Source organism: Triticum aestivum, chromosome 2A (assembly GCF_018294505.1).
Source record: "Triticum aestivum cultivar Chinese Spring chromosome 2A, IWGSC CS RefSeq v2.1, whole genome shotgun sequence".
Classification (NCBI taxonomy): Eukaryota; Viridiplantae; Streptophyta; class Magnoliopsida; order Poales; family Poaceae; genus Triticum; species Triticum aestivum.
The window spans coordinates 36,990,954-37,009,328 of record NC_057797.1 but is presented as its reverse complement, the minus strand read 5'-3'; the positions used below and the strand labels follow the sequence as shown (position 1 = coordinate 37,009,328).

General features: G+C 44.9%; 2 protein-coding genes and 1 pseudogene across 3 annotated transcripts; 1 reads left to right on the top strand and 2 right to left on the bottom strand.

The window, feature by feature from the left end:
• The first annotated feature begins 132 nt into the window (after positions 1-132).
• Positions 133-7,321, top strand: LOC123184528 (5'-3' exoribonuclease 3). Its single transcript, XM_044596626.1, has 23 exons — positions 133-424; positions 1,027-1,129; positions 1,543-1,619; positions 1,752-1,943; positions 2,091-2,213; positions 2,310-2,372; positions 2,578-2,724; positions 2,833-2,997; positions 3,110-3,187; positions 3,305-3,391; positions 3,559-3,828; positions 3,919-4,014; positions 4,309-4,404; positions 4,605-4,675; positions 4,819-4,947; positions 5,028-5,104; positions 5,209-5,249; positions 5,329-5,403; positions 5,507-5,664; positions 5,854-5,958; positions 6,038-6,113; positions 6,217-6,302; positions 6,384-7,321. The coding sequence occupies exons 1-23, from the start codon at positions 221-223 to the stop codon at positions 7,021-7,023; spliced, it is 3,159 nt and encodes a 1,052-aa protein (XP_044452561.1). The 5' UTR covers positions 133-220; the 3' UTR covers positions 7,024-7,321.
• Positions 7,322-8,365: 1,044 nt separating this feature from the next.
• Positions 8,366-11,433, bottom strand: LOC123187272 (putative FBD-associated F-box protein At3g50710). Of its 2 annotated transcripts, XM_044599084.1 has the most exons (4): positions 10,345-11,433; positions 10,103-10,243; positions 8,832-8,958; positions 8,366-8,752 (listed from the first exon to the last, which is right to left on the bottom strand). In XM_044599084.1, exons 1-4 carry the CDS (start codon positions 11,356-11,358, stop codon positions 8,712-8,714), a joined length of 1,323 nt encoding a protein of 440 aa, XP_044455019.1. In that variant the 5' UTR covers positions 11,359-11,433; the 3' UTR covers positions 8,366-8,711. The 2 variants fall into 2 exon arrangements, with proteins under 2 accessions (XP_044455019.1, XP_044455018.1); XM_044599083.1 differs by having other exon boundaries at positions 8,366-8,958.
• A 2,139-nt stretch (positions 11,434-13,572) lies between these two features.
• On the bottom strand, positions 13,573-17,236 carry LOC123184527 (putative F-box/FBD/LRR-repeat protein At5g44950; annotated as a pseudogene).
• Positions 17,237-18,375: the final 1,139 nt, after the last annotated feature.

Below are 18,375 nucleotides of genomic sequence, written 5' to 3'. Positions count from 1 at the left end.
AAACCCCGGTTCTATGGCAAGGTGCTTGAACCGCCCCAAAAAACACCGAAAGGTGTTAGTATCGAGGCAAACAAAACCGGTTCGTGGCTTGCGACGGACTCCCTCTCTATTTGGCCCGGCCCGCCCCCACCGCCTCAGGAAGTCACGAGTCACGAGGTCCAGACCAGACCGCGAAAGAGCTCGCTCGATCCGCCTCTCGCCGGCGGCGGAGGGAGACAGGATGGGCGTCCCGGCGTTCTACCGGTGGCTGGCGGAGAAGTACCCGATGGTGGTGGTGGACGTGGTGGAGGAGGAGGCCGTCGAGATCGACGGCGTGAAGGTGCCCATCGACACCTCCAAGCCCAACCCCAACGGCCTCGAGTTCGACAACCTCTACCTCGACATGAACGGGATCATACACCCCTGCTTCCACCCCGAGGACAGGGTACGTGCTTGATTTGGCTAGCTAGCTGTTCGATCCGCAGTTGGGTCTTACTTAATTACTTGTAGAATCATACTTGTTTTTTGCAATTCAAAGGGAGGGAGAGCTTCAATACTGTCCGTCCCCAAATCATCTCGAGGTTGCAGGAGCATGTTACTATAGTTCAAGTATACAAAATTGATAGAATCTCCGCATAAGATCAATGATACAGGACTTAGATGTGAATACTTATGGCACATCTAGATGTGCTTTAGCAAAACTGAATTTGATATGCAGTTCCAGGATTCAATCCGATTCTTCTGTTTTTCATCAAACTATTCACACTGCAAAACTAATTTCGATCTGGACAAGTGAATCTGCACAAGATTCAATTCTATTTTAGTTAGGACTTAGGACACCCTGCAGTGGATTGCACACTGCTACTGCATGTAGTATCAACAACAGTCCTACCGGAAACATTTTATTTCCCCAGTTATTTACCAACAGTCCTGCGGATTAATTGTGGATCTTAGTTAGTACCCACATCTAGATGAGAGCTAGCCACACCCGATATTCAACCACTGCGTTGACCGTGCTTCTCACTTCTATTGCATTTTCTGCCACAGCCCTCGCCGACGACATTTGCTGAGGTCTTCCAGTGCATGTTCGATTACATAGACAGGCTCTTTGTCATGGTTCGCCCTCGAAAGCTTCTCTACATGGCCATTTGTACGTGTTTCATCTCTTTGTCTGGCTATGGAGGGAATTCTCTCGCTCATTTTTTCTGTTTGGCTAGCTGCATGCTCTAATGTCGCTTGAACTGATTTCGTTCGTATGGTTATTTATACTGATCAATGGTAGAAATAATTAGGAGTGCTCAGTATAATTAAACTATGTTACTCGCTAGGTATTATCGTGCACAGCATCTTGCCATAATGCAACTATATATGTGTATACGCTCACATCATAGTCATACTACTCTTCCTTTAGAATGAATAGGCATCCTCTTCTCTGAACAATGGCGACATATTTCTTCACTTGTTAAGCTTTCCTTTGAATAACTTACTAGTTACTATTGTATCTATGTACCTACATTAAACAATTTGTTTCTCCATTTTGTATTATACTACAATGGTTTACAGATGGTGTGGCTCCTCGTGCTAAGATGAACCAGCAGCGCTCTAGACGATTCAGAGCTGCAAAAGATGCTGCTGATGCGGTCAGTATTCTAATGGAATCATCTTCTCATATTCAGTGTATAATTGTACAGCCGTATCTATTGTTATTTGTGGACAGTTGCAACCATTTATGATTTGCACTCACTGGCCACTTGCGTCCTATGTCCATCCAGGCCGAAGAAGAAGAAAAACTGCGTCAAGAGTTTGAGAGGGAAGGAAGAAAGCTTCCTCCAAAACAGCAATCACAAACCTGTGATTCTAATGTTATTACCCCCGGGACAGAGTTCATGGCTGTTCTATCAGTTGCTTTGCAGTACTACATCCACCTCAGGTTGAATTATGATCTTGGATGGAAAAAAATTAAAGTAAGCATGATTTTTTTTTACTAATCTGGCTTTTAAATACATTTGTTAATATGCTTAGTCATATTTTCTTGGGGTTCACAAACTCTATGGATTGTTATTAGGAAGTATGTAGAAATAATATGTGTCCTGATTTACAATCTTTTGAAGGTTATTCTTTCTGATGCCAATGTTCCTGGTGAAGGGGAACACAAAATCATGTCCTACATTCGTGGCAATAGGAACCTCTGTAATGAACTCAATGCAAATACCCGACATTGCCTGTATGGCCTGGTAAGTTCTGTTTCTGTATGCTTAATGTTCTATTTCTTGTTGGACTATTTTATCTGTTAGTTTCGCTAATGCATAAAATTAATCTCATGAATGCAGGATGCAGATCTAATCATGTTAGCTCTAGCAACACATGAAGTACACTTCTCCATACTGAGAGAGGTTCTCTTCTCAAAATACAGAATTTACACCTTTTGACCATATACATACACGTCACAGCCTTGTGTTAATCAAAATGATACATCTTTTAAATTTTATACTGTTGTCTCTGTTTCTACTCTGCTTTAATGTTGATACTCCTTTTCCTTGAACATTTTGTTTGACATTATGCCATGAAACCTTATTTGCATACACTTTGTGTTTGCAGGTGGTGTTTACACCTGGACAGCAGGACAAATGCTTCCTGTGTGGTCAAGTTGGACATCTAGCAGCAAAGTGTGAAGGAAAGGCAAAACGGAAAGCTGGGGAGTTTGATGAGAAGGGTGATGAAATAGTACCAAAGAAACCTTACCAGGTAATAATGATCAATTTCTTTAGTTGCAGCTTGTGGTGTGGCGCTATTCAGTGGAATTACCAACAGACTTATTCTCATTTGTACTGCTCCACTTTCGTGCTTTCACAGTTCTTGAATATATGGACCCTACGAGAGTACCTAGAATACGAGTTCAGAATGCCAAATCCACCTTTCAAGATTGATCTTGAACGCATCATTGATGATTTCATCTTCATGTGCTTTTTTGTTGGCAATGATTTTCTTCCACACATGCCGACACTAGAGATTCGTGAGGTTAGTTTTTGTAGTGTTACTTTTTTTTCTTTCAAAGTTTGAAACGTTCCTCTGTTTGTAGTTCACTTTCTTAGATTGTTGTCACACTGACACAATGGTTATCTGTCTGCAGGGAGCTATTAATTTGCTAATTGCTGTATACAAGAAGGAATTTCCTAATATGGGTGGCTATTTAACCGACACTTGCACGGTATTGTACATCATCTGACCCATGTGGTTTCTTCGTCTGAAATTTATTTTATTTGAAATGATCCTCATGGGTACATCAGCAATAAGTTAATAACACATTTTATCTCGATTGTTGTAGCCGGATCTGAATAGAGTTGAACACTTCATTCAAGCAGTTGGTTCATACGAGGATAAAATATTTCAGAAAAGAGCACGTTTGCACCAGGTATAAAAATGATGACTATCTTGATTTTGCTTGTCAATCTTGCTTAACTTCAGCTATACCTGGCGTGTATATTGTGAAGAGCAATATGCCTATGTAACATTTCTTACTTATATACATTTGATGCTCAGCTGTTAACAGTTTACATACAACGATGTTGTCCTTTGTAGCGTCAAGCTGAAAGAATAAAACGTGATAAAGCCCAAGCAAAGCGAGGCGATGATCTGGATCCCCATGTCAGTGGCGATCTTATTGTACCTGTTGCGCGTTTCCAAGGGTCTCGCCTTGCCTCTGGGGCTGTGGCTTCACCATATGAACATAATGGAGCTCATAAAGATAGCACGGAAAAGGGCAGTCGAGCTAAGAAAGCACGTGTATCATCTTCAGATTCCAGCCTTTCTGCTGCTCTTGTTGAAGCTGAAATTAGTGTCGAAGAACAGGTACTTAATTTGATCTTGTTTGAGAAGGTATTATATTTGTTTTGAAGATATTTTTATGGTTTCATCTGAATCTTGCTGAATCTCTTATAGGCACGTGAAAACAAAGAAGAACTGAAGTCAATGCTTAAAGTCGCACTTCGTGATAAATCAGATCTTTTTAATTCTGAAAATCCAGAGGAGGACAAGGTATATCTTGTATCTTTGGTCATCTGTGCACAAGTCTTCTTCTGCTACTGTATCAGTTGGTTGCAGTTGTAAATTCAAGTTTGTCCTAATATAAGTTCTCAGAGACTATTCCCTGCTGTGGGAGCTAGTGCCCCATCCTTTGTCTTCGGAACTTCTAATATGTTGCACACAAAACTAAATTATCGAAGATATTTGGGGCTTTGGGAATTGAAAGTACACTTCTATTTTTTGGACCTTCTGAATCTCTATTTTTTATATTTTACTCAAGTGATAACATTATTTGTTAATATTCAGATAAAGCTTGGAGAACCAGGATGGAGGGAAAGGTATTATGAAGACAAGTTTGGTGCAAGAACACCTGAGCAAATTGAAGAAATACGTAGAGATGTTGTAAGTATCGTGGAAGTGTCTTTAATATACTGCATTCATAAATAAAAGCAAACTGCATTCATGATTCATTATCGACACCATACCCTGTTGCCATTATTACTGAATTCATGATAGAAATTTTGACTTGATCATTATTTTAAAAATATTTTTTCCCTAATTCTCTATTTTCTTCTTATATGATCTGCTCTATGCTCCTTCAGGTTCTCAAATATACTGAAGGTCTGTGTTGGGTAATACACTACTATTATGAAGGTGTCTGCTCATGGCAATGGTAATTTAATTTTAGCCTGTTTTAAATGGCCAATTATATGCTACACAGTTTTATTTGTAGCACGATTGCTGCTATTTTTAATTAATTCCTCTACCCATCCCACCAATACCTGTTTCGTTCTAATTTATTCTCATTATGTGTAGGTTTTACCCTCATCACTATGCCCCTTTTGCTTCCGATTTAAAAGGTTTAGGCCGGCTTAATATAACTTTTGAACTTGGGTCACCATTCAAACCTTTCGATCAGCTTCTGGGAGTATTCCCAGCGGCAAGGTGAATATGCTAATATTTTTCTTCGATCTTAGTACCTTCATGTGGTGGATTATTTGATAGTTTGTTTCATTGCATTTCAGCTCACATGCACTCCCTCTACGGTATCGGCAGTTGATGACTGATCCAAGTTCGCCGATAATTGATTTTTATCCGATTGGTATGCTTATTTTTCAAAGATATAATCACAAATAGTATCTGATTCTCCTAGCTACAACCTTAATCCAATTCTAATCCGGGTGAACCTTTGTACATATGCTGCAGATTTTGAAGTAGATATGAATGGAAAGAGATTTTCTTGGCAGGTACATTTATCTTAGTAAGCATAATTATGTATATCATACTTCTTCCATGTTTAATTTAACTAAAATTTGTACTTTACAGGGGATAGCCAAACTGCCCTTCATTGATGAAGCTAGGTTGCTGTCTGAGATTGAAAAAGTCGAGCATACTTTGACGGTATGGAACAGTGTCTCGTGTGTTTTGTTTTTATGGCATACATGTAGTAGAGGATCTTGTTTTAACTTCTAAGATTTCCATATTTTCCTCATATTTTGTGTAGCCTGAAGAAGCAAGACGAAACAGTACAATGTACAATATGCTTTTTGTGAATAGCTTGCACCCAGTTGCGCCTTATATCTACTCTCTCAGCAGCAAATTCGGACATCTGCCCGATAATGAGCGAAATGAAATTAAAGAGCCACTGAAGCCTTCTGCCAGGTTAGCTAACCCTACCAGGATTCTTGATTGACTGCAGATAGTATTTTCTCGTTAAACTGTAGTAGTTCCACCATATTATAGTATATTACTTTGTATTTCCGGACGGAGGGAGTAATCAATAAGTGCCTCTTATATGAGCTGCTATAACTACAATATCACTTAATTAGCTGCTCTTGGTTATTTATGCAGTGGAGGAATGAGTGGTTACATCTCACTTTGTGGCGGGGATCCATGTTCACCTGTCTTCAGATCTCCTGTGGATGGACTGGAGGATATTATGGACAATCAAGTGATGTAAGCTCATTATCCCCTTGTATTATTGATATGATCTAGTGGCACTTGATTTCAAGATTATGACATTTGCCTTCTCTAGATGCTCAATCTACAAGCTTCCAGATCCTCATAAGCACATAGCGCGTCCACCTGCTGGTGTTATCATGCCCAAGAAGGTACAGAACTGTTGTTTATTTTCGTGTAACATCGACATGAGTATATCATTCCACTCCAGAAGTGTCCACGGTTAACAAGCGTATTGTTTAATCTGCTCTGAAGATTGTTGAAGCCGGTGATCTGAAGCCACCGCCTGTGCTGTGGCATGAAGACAATGGCAGGAGGCCTCATGATGATAACAGCAGCAGGTAGTGTATGCGTTTTGGGCCCTATTTAGTCAATCATTGCTTCCACATTGCAAATCGTAACCAACTTTTGAAATGGTTCAGGCAAAACCCTGCAGGATCGATACAGCAGGGCCGCCAACTAGGGGAGGCCGCACACCGACTAGTTGCAAACAGCTTGAATGTTCGCGGCGGCGGGCACTACCCTCCGGCTAGGCCATATCAAACTATAATGAGTGGTATGCATTATCCAAATGGAATGCCACCATGGATGGAGCAGCCTGCTGGACACCCTGGTTGGCATGTTCCTAGTGATAATCTACCCTATGGTCATGTACCAGCCTATGCGCTGCCATCAGGATCAGGTCATCAGTACACAAGAGATAATCGCGGAAGGCACCATCCATATGCAAGAGACAGCCACGCCGATTCAAGAGGAGCGGGCCGGCATCCATCTCGATACCATCAGAATAATAGTAGCAACGCATATTCATCATATCCTGCTCCTCCGTCATCGGGTTTTGGACGATACGGGCAACCCCCGTCGCATGCTGGCGGCTACCAGCCTGCGCCGTATACAGCAACCCAACAGTGGCAGCAGCAGCAACAACCTCGTAGTTCCTATTCTGGAGGCGGGGCGCTTCCTGCAAGACCTAATTCACGACCGCAGCAGTCACAGAACTCCTACGGCAGCTTAGATAGGACTTCAAGCAGGAGACCACCAGGCCAGGGTTTTCCTCTTTGATTCTAGCTAGCCCAGGTTTTGCTGTTACTAGAACTTACTTCGACTTAGATCAGGCATAGGAATAGGCACGGTGTTTGCAAAGTCTGGTGATCTTCAAGCTTCTTTCTCACGGTATAAAAATTACCAGGGGGAAGTGTTGTAGACTAGGCAATTTATTGCCATTTTTTGACAAAGAAGAGATTCGACTCCTTCCGAGAAAGAAATTGACAAGGCTGTTTCCTCATCAAAATCTAATTCGGCTCCTGGCCTGGACTGGTTTTTGGTTACGTTCTTCAAAAAAAATTGGAACATCCTTAAACCCCCTTGTCTACAAAGTTATTTTAGGTTTTTGTATTAGCACGGTCGACATCAAATGTCTGAATTAATCCCTTATTTCTAAAGTTAAGGGAGCTGATAATATTTGTTTATTTAGATCTATTCCCTTAATTAATAATTTATCTAAGTTCCACGTAAAATGATTTGCCACTCAGCTTTTCCTGGTGGCCCATCGTGTGATTAGTAATGCACAAACCGCCTTAATTTTGGATGGGATCCTAACCCTCTGAGATTATTCATGATATTCACTCTAGGGGGGAGTGAAGCAATCATCCTCAAGCTCAACTTCACAACTATTCACTCAAATGCACTTCACATTCTGAAATGGCTGGTAGAAAAATATATAAATAAAAAGCAGTAAAGTTAACTTTTAAATTCAGAGAAGTTTCTAATTATTTTGGAACAGAGGGGGGAATAGATAAGAAAGATTGATGACCACAGCTGTCCACACGTCATAAGAAAAGAAAAACAAATCTTATGTTGTCAATTTAAACCTCTTTTTTGAGAACTGATACGACTTTTTACAACCAGAAATGGCTCTCAAACAAACTACACCAGAAACCTAGAATGGCGGCTTTCTGCTGATCTAAGAGGGTGAATGTCAGATCCCGCTACGGATCAAACAACCAAATCACAGATCACACAGGACAACGATAACGATAAGCTCCCGATATAGAGACCCTTCTATCAATTGCGGAATTGGCTACAGTAGAGTCTACAGATAAGAGCTAGGGTTTAGCTTTTGATACAATGGTTGTTGCCACTCACGTGCACGCAGGCGGATGAAGGTAAACAGTGAATCACGGCGGAAAAAGTAACTATTAGCAATTAAACACGCAGTGTCTTCTTCCCAGCCGTTGATCAGCATCCGCGTCGTCTCGGCCGTCAGATGTCAGTTAACTGTAGCCAAACCGTTACGCTACAGTTAACTGAATTTAAGCGACACTTTGGTTCAGAGTTCAGTTATCTGACAGGGAAACCCAGCAACTGCAAGCAATTGAACATGTCGCCGCCACAAATGAAATGGTTCATGGAACATACATAGATAGACCGGGAAACCGTTAACACAGGTTACATATAGGGCAAGCAAAATATCAGCTCATCAAGCGTCAAAATTCGACGGACCATCACAAGGGCACTGGGCACGGCTAGCAAGAGACAGACACCATACTTACTTCATAGTTTGCATCAGAAAACAGCCAGTCCACTTCTCCACAGAAACTAAGCTCACCTGACCTCCACTTGGGAGAAGGGGTCATGGAAAGAAAAATCTGCCCCGTCTTTGAACCTCCAAACTTCACCTCCTGAAGGGCCGGTGCTCCCAATGACAGCCATCTGGCAGGACTTGCTCGCCTTGTTCCTGTAGCAATATTTCACCTTGGCGTATGCCTCCTCCGTCGAGAACGGTGTGAAGCTTGGATTGGCCATGGAAACAGACACGGTCTTCAGTGCCAGCGCGTTCCGGAAGATGAACTCCAGGAAGCCAACCTCACCTGGGTCCCCTCTGAACTCACGGATACTCGTCACGTTGATGCGCGAGAGGACATTCTCGATGGGACCAGACTCTTCCCAGAACTTGAGGCCCAGGTGGTTGCCAGTGGGTTTATCACATTTCTCACTCTGCAAAAAAATAGATTAAATCAGTGAACAGTTGGGAAACCATCCAAGGAAGGTGGGCTCACGACACGGTGAATAAGGGAAGCCTCAAATTATATGTTGTTAGAGAAAACTAACACAAAGTAGTCTATATATGCAGCTTCTCGCCTATACCAAATTTAGAAAGTGAGGCAGCAGTGTTTCAGTCTACCGTCGAGGTCAGGTGAAAATATGCCAGAAGTACTCTCCAACACAAACTTCCAGACATGAGCCATGACAACCAGTTAATAATCTATCACTTAATCAGAGATAAGTGCCGCATACTGTGGCATCAGTGTAGTAGCATCAATTTGAAATGAGTGGTATAATGTACAGACCTCCAAGAAACTTTAGACAGCAAATGTGCATTCCAGTAGGTCTGTACCATATAGCATTCGTGCCAAATAAGCATTACATGGTATGAGTAGCATTTGTTAGGAGCAGCAAATGTGTTATCCATACCACATACATACGAGTGCCAAGACATTTATGTGTGTAGTTTAAGGCCTCCTTTGGTTCATAGGATTGGAAAATCATAGGAATAGGAAAGTCATAGGAAATGAGATGACATGCATCTCAAATCCTATAAATAGGAATAGAAAAAGTGATGCCCTTTGATTCACACCATAGGATTTTTTCCATTGAGTCTAGGCTAATGTTTGTTTTCCTATGAAATGTGGAGGATAGGAAGAATTCCTCCATAGGAATAGGATTTCATTCCTACAAACCAAAGAGCTCTGAAGGAATTTTTCCTATAGAAATCCTATCCTATGAAAATCCTACAAAATTCCTCCAAACCAAAGGAGGCCTAAACAGTTTGAAATAAGCATTGCATGCCATTTGCATCATCCACATTCCACATCACAAATACTACTAGCTAGCATGAACAGACCGCGAAAAACTAAAACAAGGAAATCTGGAAAAACCAGGAAATCAAGAAGCAAAGAAAAAGAGATCAAAACAATGGCATTATAAACTGTGGCACGACAAAACTTCACAAATGTCATACATAAACAGATGAACATGCAAGCCCAACCATTCTAATTGCATACTCCAGTCTATCACAGCCGGCAACAAGAAGCAAGAAATCGGTACAAATGCAAGCAGAACATGGATTGATGACAAATACCAGAATATGGAGTCTCTCCGCGTTGGGAAAGCATCTCAGAAAGTTGGGCACCATCTTGACCTCATTGCGAACTCCGAAACGCACATTCAAGCTCAAAATCTTGACGCTTCTCATCATGGTACTTGTGCTTGCTATCCCGGGCTGAAATTCCCCCAATTCAAGAAGGAGTATCACACAATTGAGTCATGGACATATATATTTGCTAACTGAACAAATGGTGAGACCGGAGATGAGAGATGTACCATGATGATGGTGTCTCGGATCTGCAGGACCTGGCCTGGATCCAAGTATCCAAAAGCGTGCAGCTTGGGGACATCGCCAATCTTGAGTCTGCTGCACAAGCCGCCATCGATTTTGCCAGATCCAAAAAGGATGAGCCGCTCGAGGCACGGAGCCTTCACCACGGCGATGTGCTCCATTTTCGAGCAGCTGATCTGCAGGCAGCGTAGGCTCTGGCTGAGGAGGCGGAGGCGCAGCCCATTGATGCATCCCAGGATGTTGAGGACCTCCAGGACGGGGCTCCTGGCGACGAGGGAGTCCACCACGCCCTGCTCCATTTCGACGCAGCAGAGGCCGAGCTCGCGGAGGTGGGGGAAGGAGGCGCCGCGCAGGGCGGCCGTGTCCGGCAGCTTCCACAGGCCGACGTAGAGGCGGGTGAGGGTGGTGATGGCGAAGATCGTGGGCGGGAGGGGCACGTCGCGCGGCCACGGGCGGTTGACGAGGACGAGGTCCTGGACGGCCTTGGCGGCGAGGAGCTGGAGCCAGCGCGCGAGCTGGTTCTGGTTCCGGTACGCGCTCTGAGTGCAGACGAGGTGGATGCAGCGGAAGGGCCCCGGGTGCGCCTCGAGGATGTCGGAGACGGCGGCCGTGACGGCCGGCGAGCTGGCCGGGGTGGGGCGGAAGCCCTGGCCTTTGGGGAGGAGGAAGGAGTCGACGAGGACGAGGGGCGTGGAGGGCCAGAGCGCGCGCCAGCGGGAGGAGAGCACGGCGGTGCGCGCGGCGTCCTTGACGGGGAGGCGGGCGACGATGTTGCGCAGGGGCTCGTCGGGGAGGCGGCTGATGCGGTCGACGCCGTCGGAGGAGGCGGCGAGGGCCGGGAGCCGCGTGCCGGGGTAGACGGGGAAGCTGGGGAGGGTGGCGTAGATGTAGGCTAGAACGTTCTCCGCGGCCTGGTCGAGCTTGCGGGGGTCGCATCCCTTGCGCCGCGCATCGGCCGCCGTCGCTGGGTCGACGTTGGCGAACTCCCGCTCGGCCATGGCCGTCGGCGGCGTCGGCGCCGGCGCCGGCGAGGGTTTGTGGATTTGGGGTTTCTGAGTGTCGGCTGTGTGTGTGTGTGTGGAGGCGACTGCTCGTCCTCCTATAGGAGGGAGGTTTCGATGTTGGTTGGGCCAAAATTAACGGGCCCATCAGTAGGGAACCCACTGGTCAGCCACTTATTTTTTTTAATTTCTTTTTGAGCTGTGGTCAGCCACTTAATTTTTTATTTCTTTTTTATTTATTTTTGAGCTGTGGTCGAAAAACTTCACACGTGGGTATAATGGCATACCAAGTTTGATAACCCAAACTTTCATAATTTTTAAAGTTTTCCTAGTATTTTCTTTTCCAAATTTACTATTAAGGTGGGTGTGCATGGAACCATTTTCACCTTGGTATTTTTGGATGGATGGGTAGATATCTTAATGCATCTGAATTAGTTATTATAGTTATCTTTATTTTGTTAACATTTTTTCTGAAGTTTTTTTATTAAATTCTTTTATCAGTACACCGATACAGTCTTCAATGTGATGTTTCTAGCATTAGTTTCTACCAAAAGGGAAATTACTAAATATTGAAAGTTCGTTTCTTGGTATATATATACTTGGCAGTATCAATTTCAATATATATATTTTTGACTAACAGATCAAAAAGATTGACGACCACACAACTGTCCACACATCATATATAAGGGGGGGAAATCCCATGTTGTCAATTTTAATATATTTTTCTAAACCGATACGATTTTTAACAACCATGGCTCTCTGCCAAGCAGGTTTGGGTGGCTAGCGTTGAATACTATCATGAGAGGAGGTGCAAATTGTTTTACACATGGTTCATGGTGGAGAAGATCAACGACTTATGTGTCTTCATCTCACATTGCGCGTGGAGATAAATGTGAACCTCTGGAGGTTTGCACGACAATGGTGGCGATGGACATCACTTCTATATTGGTTATAATAACATCTTATATTATCGGATTAAGGGAGTAGCTTGCAAGCTGCTGCTCCTTGCCGTCTCTAGACGATCTTCCCAAGCTCTACACTAAGGCACGTGCAGAATGGTCTGGCTCTTGATGCAGCCAAATATAGAGGTGAAAGGAGCGGCTGGGCATCCACTGAGCACAGGCGAATGGCCAGGCTCTTGATGTAGCCAAATTTTGGCATGACTCGAAATTCACTTGTATTTGGGTCGATGAGCCCCCCTAGCTTTATTCTCGACAAACTTGTGGATAATGTAACTATTTTATACGATAAAAATAAAGTTAGCCATGATGGCCTTTTCTTGAACAGAAAAGAAGTCACTGGGCATGATCTATAACGCCCATGCAAGACGCCTCAACGCTCAACGCCTATATGTAATGTAAGATAGCGTGAGGACGGTTCTGTTGGTTCTCCTGCCTGAAACACAATGCTTACCTACCGTGGGAGTAATGGCAAGGATTTGGGGGGGGGGGGGGGGGGGGGTCATAGTTCAAAAAGGCGCGCCTAGGCGTGCTTAAGCTCTGGGCGTTGGACTAACGCCTCCTTTTGGACCTAGGTGCTCAAAAAAGCGGCCGTCGAAGTCCTCCGGCCAGGAATCATGTTTCTAGGTGAGAAATCAATCTCCCACGCGAGGATTTGATCACTCCAGCAAGTATTCATCCTCGCCGACGAGGATTCAACCACTTCTGACGTCAAATGGACTGATTCCGGCAAGGGACTGAGCTTCTCCAGCGAGAAATTAAGCTTCACTAGTTGGTTCCCCATCAGTGTAGCAAGGGAGAGAGGCAAAATCATGCAGCAAGGGAGAGAGGCAGCGTGAGGAGGATACCTAGATTTTTTGCCCACGGTGCACATACAGGTGCTTTAGTAAGGGAATAAGAAGGTGGGCATGGGGTTTAATTAATGTTTTAAATAGCAGACTATGGAAAATAGCGGTGAACCTTCAAATCAGCTATAATGGAGCTATAACGGGCTAAAGCGGGCTATTTATGAAGGCGATCATTTAGCGGCACCCTGCTGAAAAGGCTATAGCTATAGCAAGCTATAGCCGGCTATTTAAAACTATGGGTTTAATGGGCTAGGCCAGCCCATCTAGCTTACTTCTTCATGCTACAGTAGTAATGCCTAATTGCGCCTAAGCTAGAAAAGTGCAAGTAGGTGGCCAAACACATAATTAACACCTAGCATTTTTTTTGAACTTTGTCTAAAAGAAAAAAGAACAGCTATTGCAAGGAATAAAAACATGTAGACTGGGAAACTGGCAACACAGGTCAAGCAAAGTATCAGCTCATCTGTCTTGCTGCATACTAGTTTACATCAAGCCTCAAATTTGTCAGACCGTCACAAAGGGCACGACTAGCAACACACATAGTTTTGCATCAGAAAACAGTCACACCACTTCTCCACAGAAACTGAAGCTCAGCCGACCACCTCCACTTCGGAGAAGGGGTCATGGAACGAAAAATCGGCCCGTCTTTCAAGCTCCACATCTTACCACCTGCAGGGCCGGTGCTCCCAAGGACAACCATGTTGGACTCACTTGCCATGATCCTCGAGCTGCGTTTCACTTTGGCATACGCCTCCTGCGTCGAGAACGGCGTGAAGCTTGGGTTGGCCATGGAAACGGACGCGGTCTCCAGCGCCCGCGCGCTCCGGAAGAAGAACTCGAGGAAGCCGACCTCGCCGGGGTCCCCCGTGAACTCACGGAAACTCATCACGGTGATGCGCGAGACGAGGTTTTCTTCGGGGTCAGACTCTTCCTAGAACTGGAGTGTGAGGTAGTTGCCAGTGGGTTCAGTGCATCTTTTACTCTGCAAAAAATGGTAGAATCAGTTAGGAAAGCATATCAGGGAAGCCTCAAATTAATTATGGTGTTGGAGAAATGACAATTTAATACTACCATGCATCAAATGTGCTGGTTTATTATGTGTAGTTTGGTCAGTTCGAAATAAGCATTACATGCCATTTGCATCATCCACACTCCACAACACACTGCTAACTAGTATGAACACAGTGATTTTTTTTTTTATAAACCTGGGTATACCGGCAGATCAAGAAGCAAAGCAATACAAATCAACTGTTGCACAACAAAACAAAGGTAACAAATGTCTTTAACATAAAAAAATGAACATGCAACCCCAATAATTACAATTGCATACTCTAGTCTGCATGAGTAGTAGAAACGGCCTGATGGTTGAGAATAAATGGCAATGCGCCAATGCTTTGCTTTTTAGCTATATTAGTCAAGAATGAATATGGTCATTGGTCAATTATGCCTACTCATGTTGATGATGTGCTCATCATCTTATTCTGTTATTCGTGGGCAAACTATTTCGCCTAGCATGCATAACTACATACATGACTCACATTTCACAGTCGAAAAAACTAAAAAGATCATAAAGAACTCTAACTTGACAGATCTATGTAAACAAGAGAGAATGCTACAAGCAACAACATCTGCTCCAACATGAAACAAAAAAAATAAGTGACGTGTGCACAGAAATTTATTAAGCAGAGCAAGAATAAGGTGAAATAAATTGGTCCTTACTTTCCATTAGCTGTATGGAAAGGGGAGGTAAGAAAACAAGAAAAGGGAATGGTATTATGAATGTCTTTTTTTCTGTGAGCAAATAGAGCATTTTTGCTGCCAAGTTCAGAACCTACACCACATGCAGTGCAAACAACTCAACACTAAAGTACTGCAAATTATACTGGTCCATGACCGATTTGTAGGAGATGTGACTACAAGGACCCTTACGGACAACTCTATACTTTAAATTTTAATGGAGGAAAGTAGCAGAATGTACTACTAATTACTAGAGAGCCTAGTCGTGGAGAGAGAGAGAATGGTGTATGTGGCTGCGCTAAACAAGATCTGATAGCATAATTCATACACAGCAAATTAAGGTATATGTGAGGCTGCAAACTTCAGTCCACAATGAATGACTTTAGTCATACAGAAATTTTGTGCAATGTTGGTATACCAATACCCTAAAAGCAAACTGTCAACATCAATGTGCTAATTTACTATGTGTAACTTTAACAAGTCTCAAATAAGAAGTTAGCACAAATAAACACTCCTTCTCTAAATAAAAAAGTTAGCACAAATACTAGTAGCTCGTAAGAACACAGTGAGAAACACTAGGACGAGAAAATCTGGATATATGTAAAGAAGTAAAGCACTATAAATCAAGATACAGCAATGATAATCATTATGCCACAGGAAAAAATTATTACCAAATGTCAATAACATAAACAGATCAGCATGAAACCCTCCATAATTCTAACTGTGTATTATAGTCTATAGGTTGTCGAGAAGACCTGATGATGATGGTTGAGAAGAAATGGCAAGGCATGGAATTTAACTTATAACACATTTCTTACTCTGAATTACAGTGCACGAAACCAAAAAAGACCATGTAAAGAGCTATCACAAGTTCACAACGACTGACTTGATGTATGCAATCAATCATAATATGAAGCAGTCTCCCCGCAACTACCACATATTCGTAAAGAGCAGAACATGTATTGGAGGAATTACCATGATATGCAGTCTCTTGGCGTTGGGAAAGCATCTGAGGAAGGTGGGCACCATCTGGACATCACTGCGAACTCCGAAACACACATTCAAGCTCAGAATCTTCACGCTTGTCACGACGGTACTTGCGCTTGCTATTCCTGGCTGAAATTTGCCCAGTTCAAAAAGGAAGATGCCACAATTGAGTCATGGACCTCCACCGGTTGAACATACAGTATTCGTTAACTGAACAAAATGGTTACTAGAGATTTACCATGATGATGGTGTCTCGGACCTTGAGGACCTGTCCTGGGCCTGGCTCCAAGTACCCAAATGCGTGCAGCTTGGGGGCATCGCCAATCCTGAGTCTCGTGGACATGCCACCAGCGATTTTGCAAGGTCTAAACAGGACGAGCCGCTCGAGGAGGGGAGCCTTTACCACGGCGACGTCCTCCATTCTCGACCAGCTGATCTGCACGCACCGCAGGCTCTGGCTGACGAGGCGGAGACGCACCGCCTTGCATCCCAGGATGTTGAGGACCTCGAGGACGGGGCTCCTGGCGACGAGGGAGTCGACCACGCCCTGCTCCATTTCGACGCAGCCCAGGCCGAGCTCGCGGAGGTGGGGAAAGGAGGCGCCACGCAGGGCGGCCGTGCCGGGCAACGTCCACATGCCGACGTAGAGGCGGGTGAGGGTGGTGACGGCGAAGAGCGTGGCCGGGAGGGGCACGTCGCGCGGCCAGGGGCGGTTGACGAGGGCGAGGTCCTGGACGCCCTTGGCGGCGAGGAGCTGGAGCCAGCGCGCGAGCCGGGCACGGTGCGCGCTCATGTGGCTGCAGACGAGGTGGACGCAGCGGAAGGGCCCCGGGTGCGCGTCGAGGATGCGGGAGACGGCGGCGGTGACGGCCGGCGAGGTGGCGGGCGTGGGCGGCCAGCCGCAGGCTTCGGGGTGGAGGTGGGCGTCGGCCAGCACGAGGGGCGTGGAGAGCCAGACCCGGCGCCAGTGGGAGGAGAGGACGGCGGTGCGCGCGGCGTCCTTGACGGACGGGAGGCGGGAGACGATGTTGCTGAGGAGCTCGGGCGGGAGGCGGCTGATGCGGTCGACGCCATCGGGGGAGGCGGAGGAGGCGAGAGCGGCGAGCCGCGTGCCCTCGTAGACGGGGAGGCTGGGGAGGTTGGCGTAGATGTAGCACAGCATGCTCTCCGCGGCTTGGTCCAGCGTGTGCGGGTCGCAGCCCTTGCGCCGTGCGTCGGCCGCCGTCGCTGGGTCCATGTTGAAGAACCGTGCCTGCTCGGCCATGGCCGCCGGCGGCGCCGGCCGGCGAGAGGTTGTGGATCTGGCTGCGGCTTTGGACGGAGTGGTGAGCTACAGTAGAAAGAGGAGTGTGGAAGCAAAATGGTCGGCCGTCGTCGGCTGTTCCTTATATAGTGCTCGGCTGGGCTGTGTGGTGGCCCTAGGGTTTGGTTCTTTGGTTGGGCCGAATTCCGACACAGGTTGCTAACGGGCGGCCCATGAGTATGGACCCACCAATCGGCCACTCATTTGATCCTTCTGTTGAGCCGTCTTAGTTACTGCTCCCTCCGTTCCATGATATAAGAGCGTTTTTGATAATAACTTGTTTTGCCTGTTTGAGATCTTGTGCTTCGAATGTTCTGCTTTCAAACATTAACTTGTTTCTGTTTTTTTTGGCGGGAAAAGGAAACTAACGGCATGTTCTGAAACACCCTAGCTCCCGAACATAGTTTTAAAGACCAGACCGGGAAAAACCGAGATCGACAACGTCGACGGTTTTGTAAGCTAATCAGACTATTTTGCAAAACGGGCCGGCCAAAACCGACTGAACCGGGCGGTTTGTTTGCTCAAACCGGAAGAAAAACTAAAAAACGATAGTTTGCGCTAGAATCATTACAAACGATGAAGAATAATTGTGTCCCCTGGGGGCGATCCGTGGGGCGGTAGGAAATAGGCCTAAGTCGCCAGTTTGGTCAAACAACCAAGTTGCCCATCCAACTTAGCTGCCAAAGGATAGAAAATTAACAGGTGAACCGGCGGTGTCGGTTCAATCACCGGTTCGGTCTAACCGGTGAACCAACGGTCTGACCGGTAAATTTGATAGTAAATGAAAATTTTGCTATAGTTGTAGTGGTTTCTCCGACTTTTAGAATTCTCTCGTCTGATTTTTCTGAATCACTATTTATTAATGAACTACTATTTTATTTCCAATTTATGAGCCGAAAATTTGTTTATGGGTTACTTTCTACTTACTAAGTTGTTAAGTTATTGGGTATTTACTTGCTCTGTAGAGTTATATTTGAATTTTCTCTTCGTGAAAAACATTGCCTATTTGCGAACAATTATACTTAGGCATCACATAAGATAATATCACAATAATAATGAGTAAGTAACCGTTCCAAGAGCCGCATAGGTGTCTTTTTAGACCACTCAACGACAACTATTAGCACTAGAACGGGCTGAAGGTGGGCCACTGACATTGCCCATCCCCATCCCTCATTGGAGG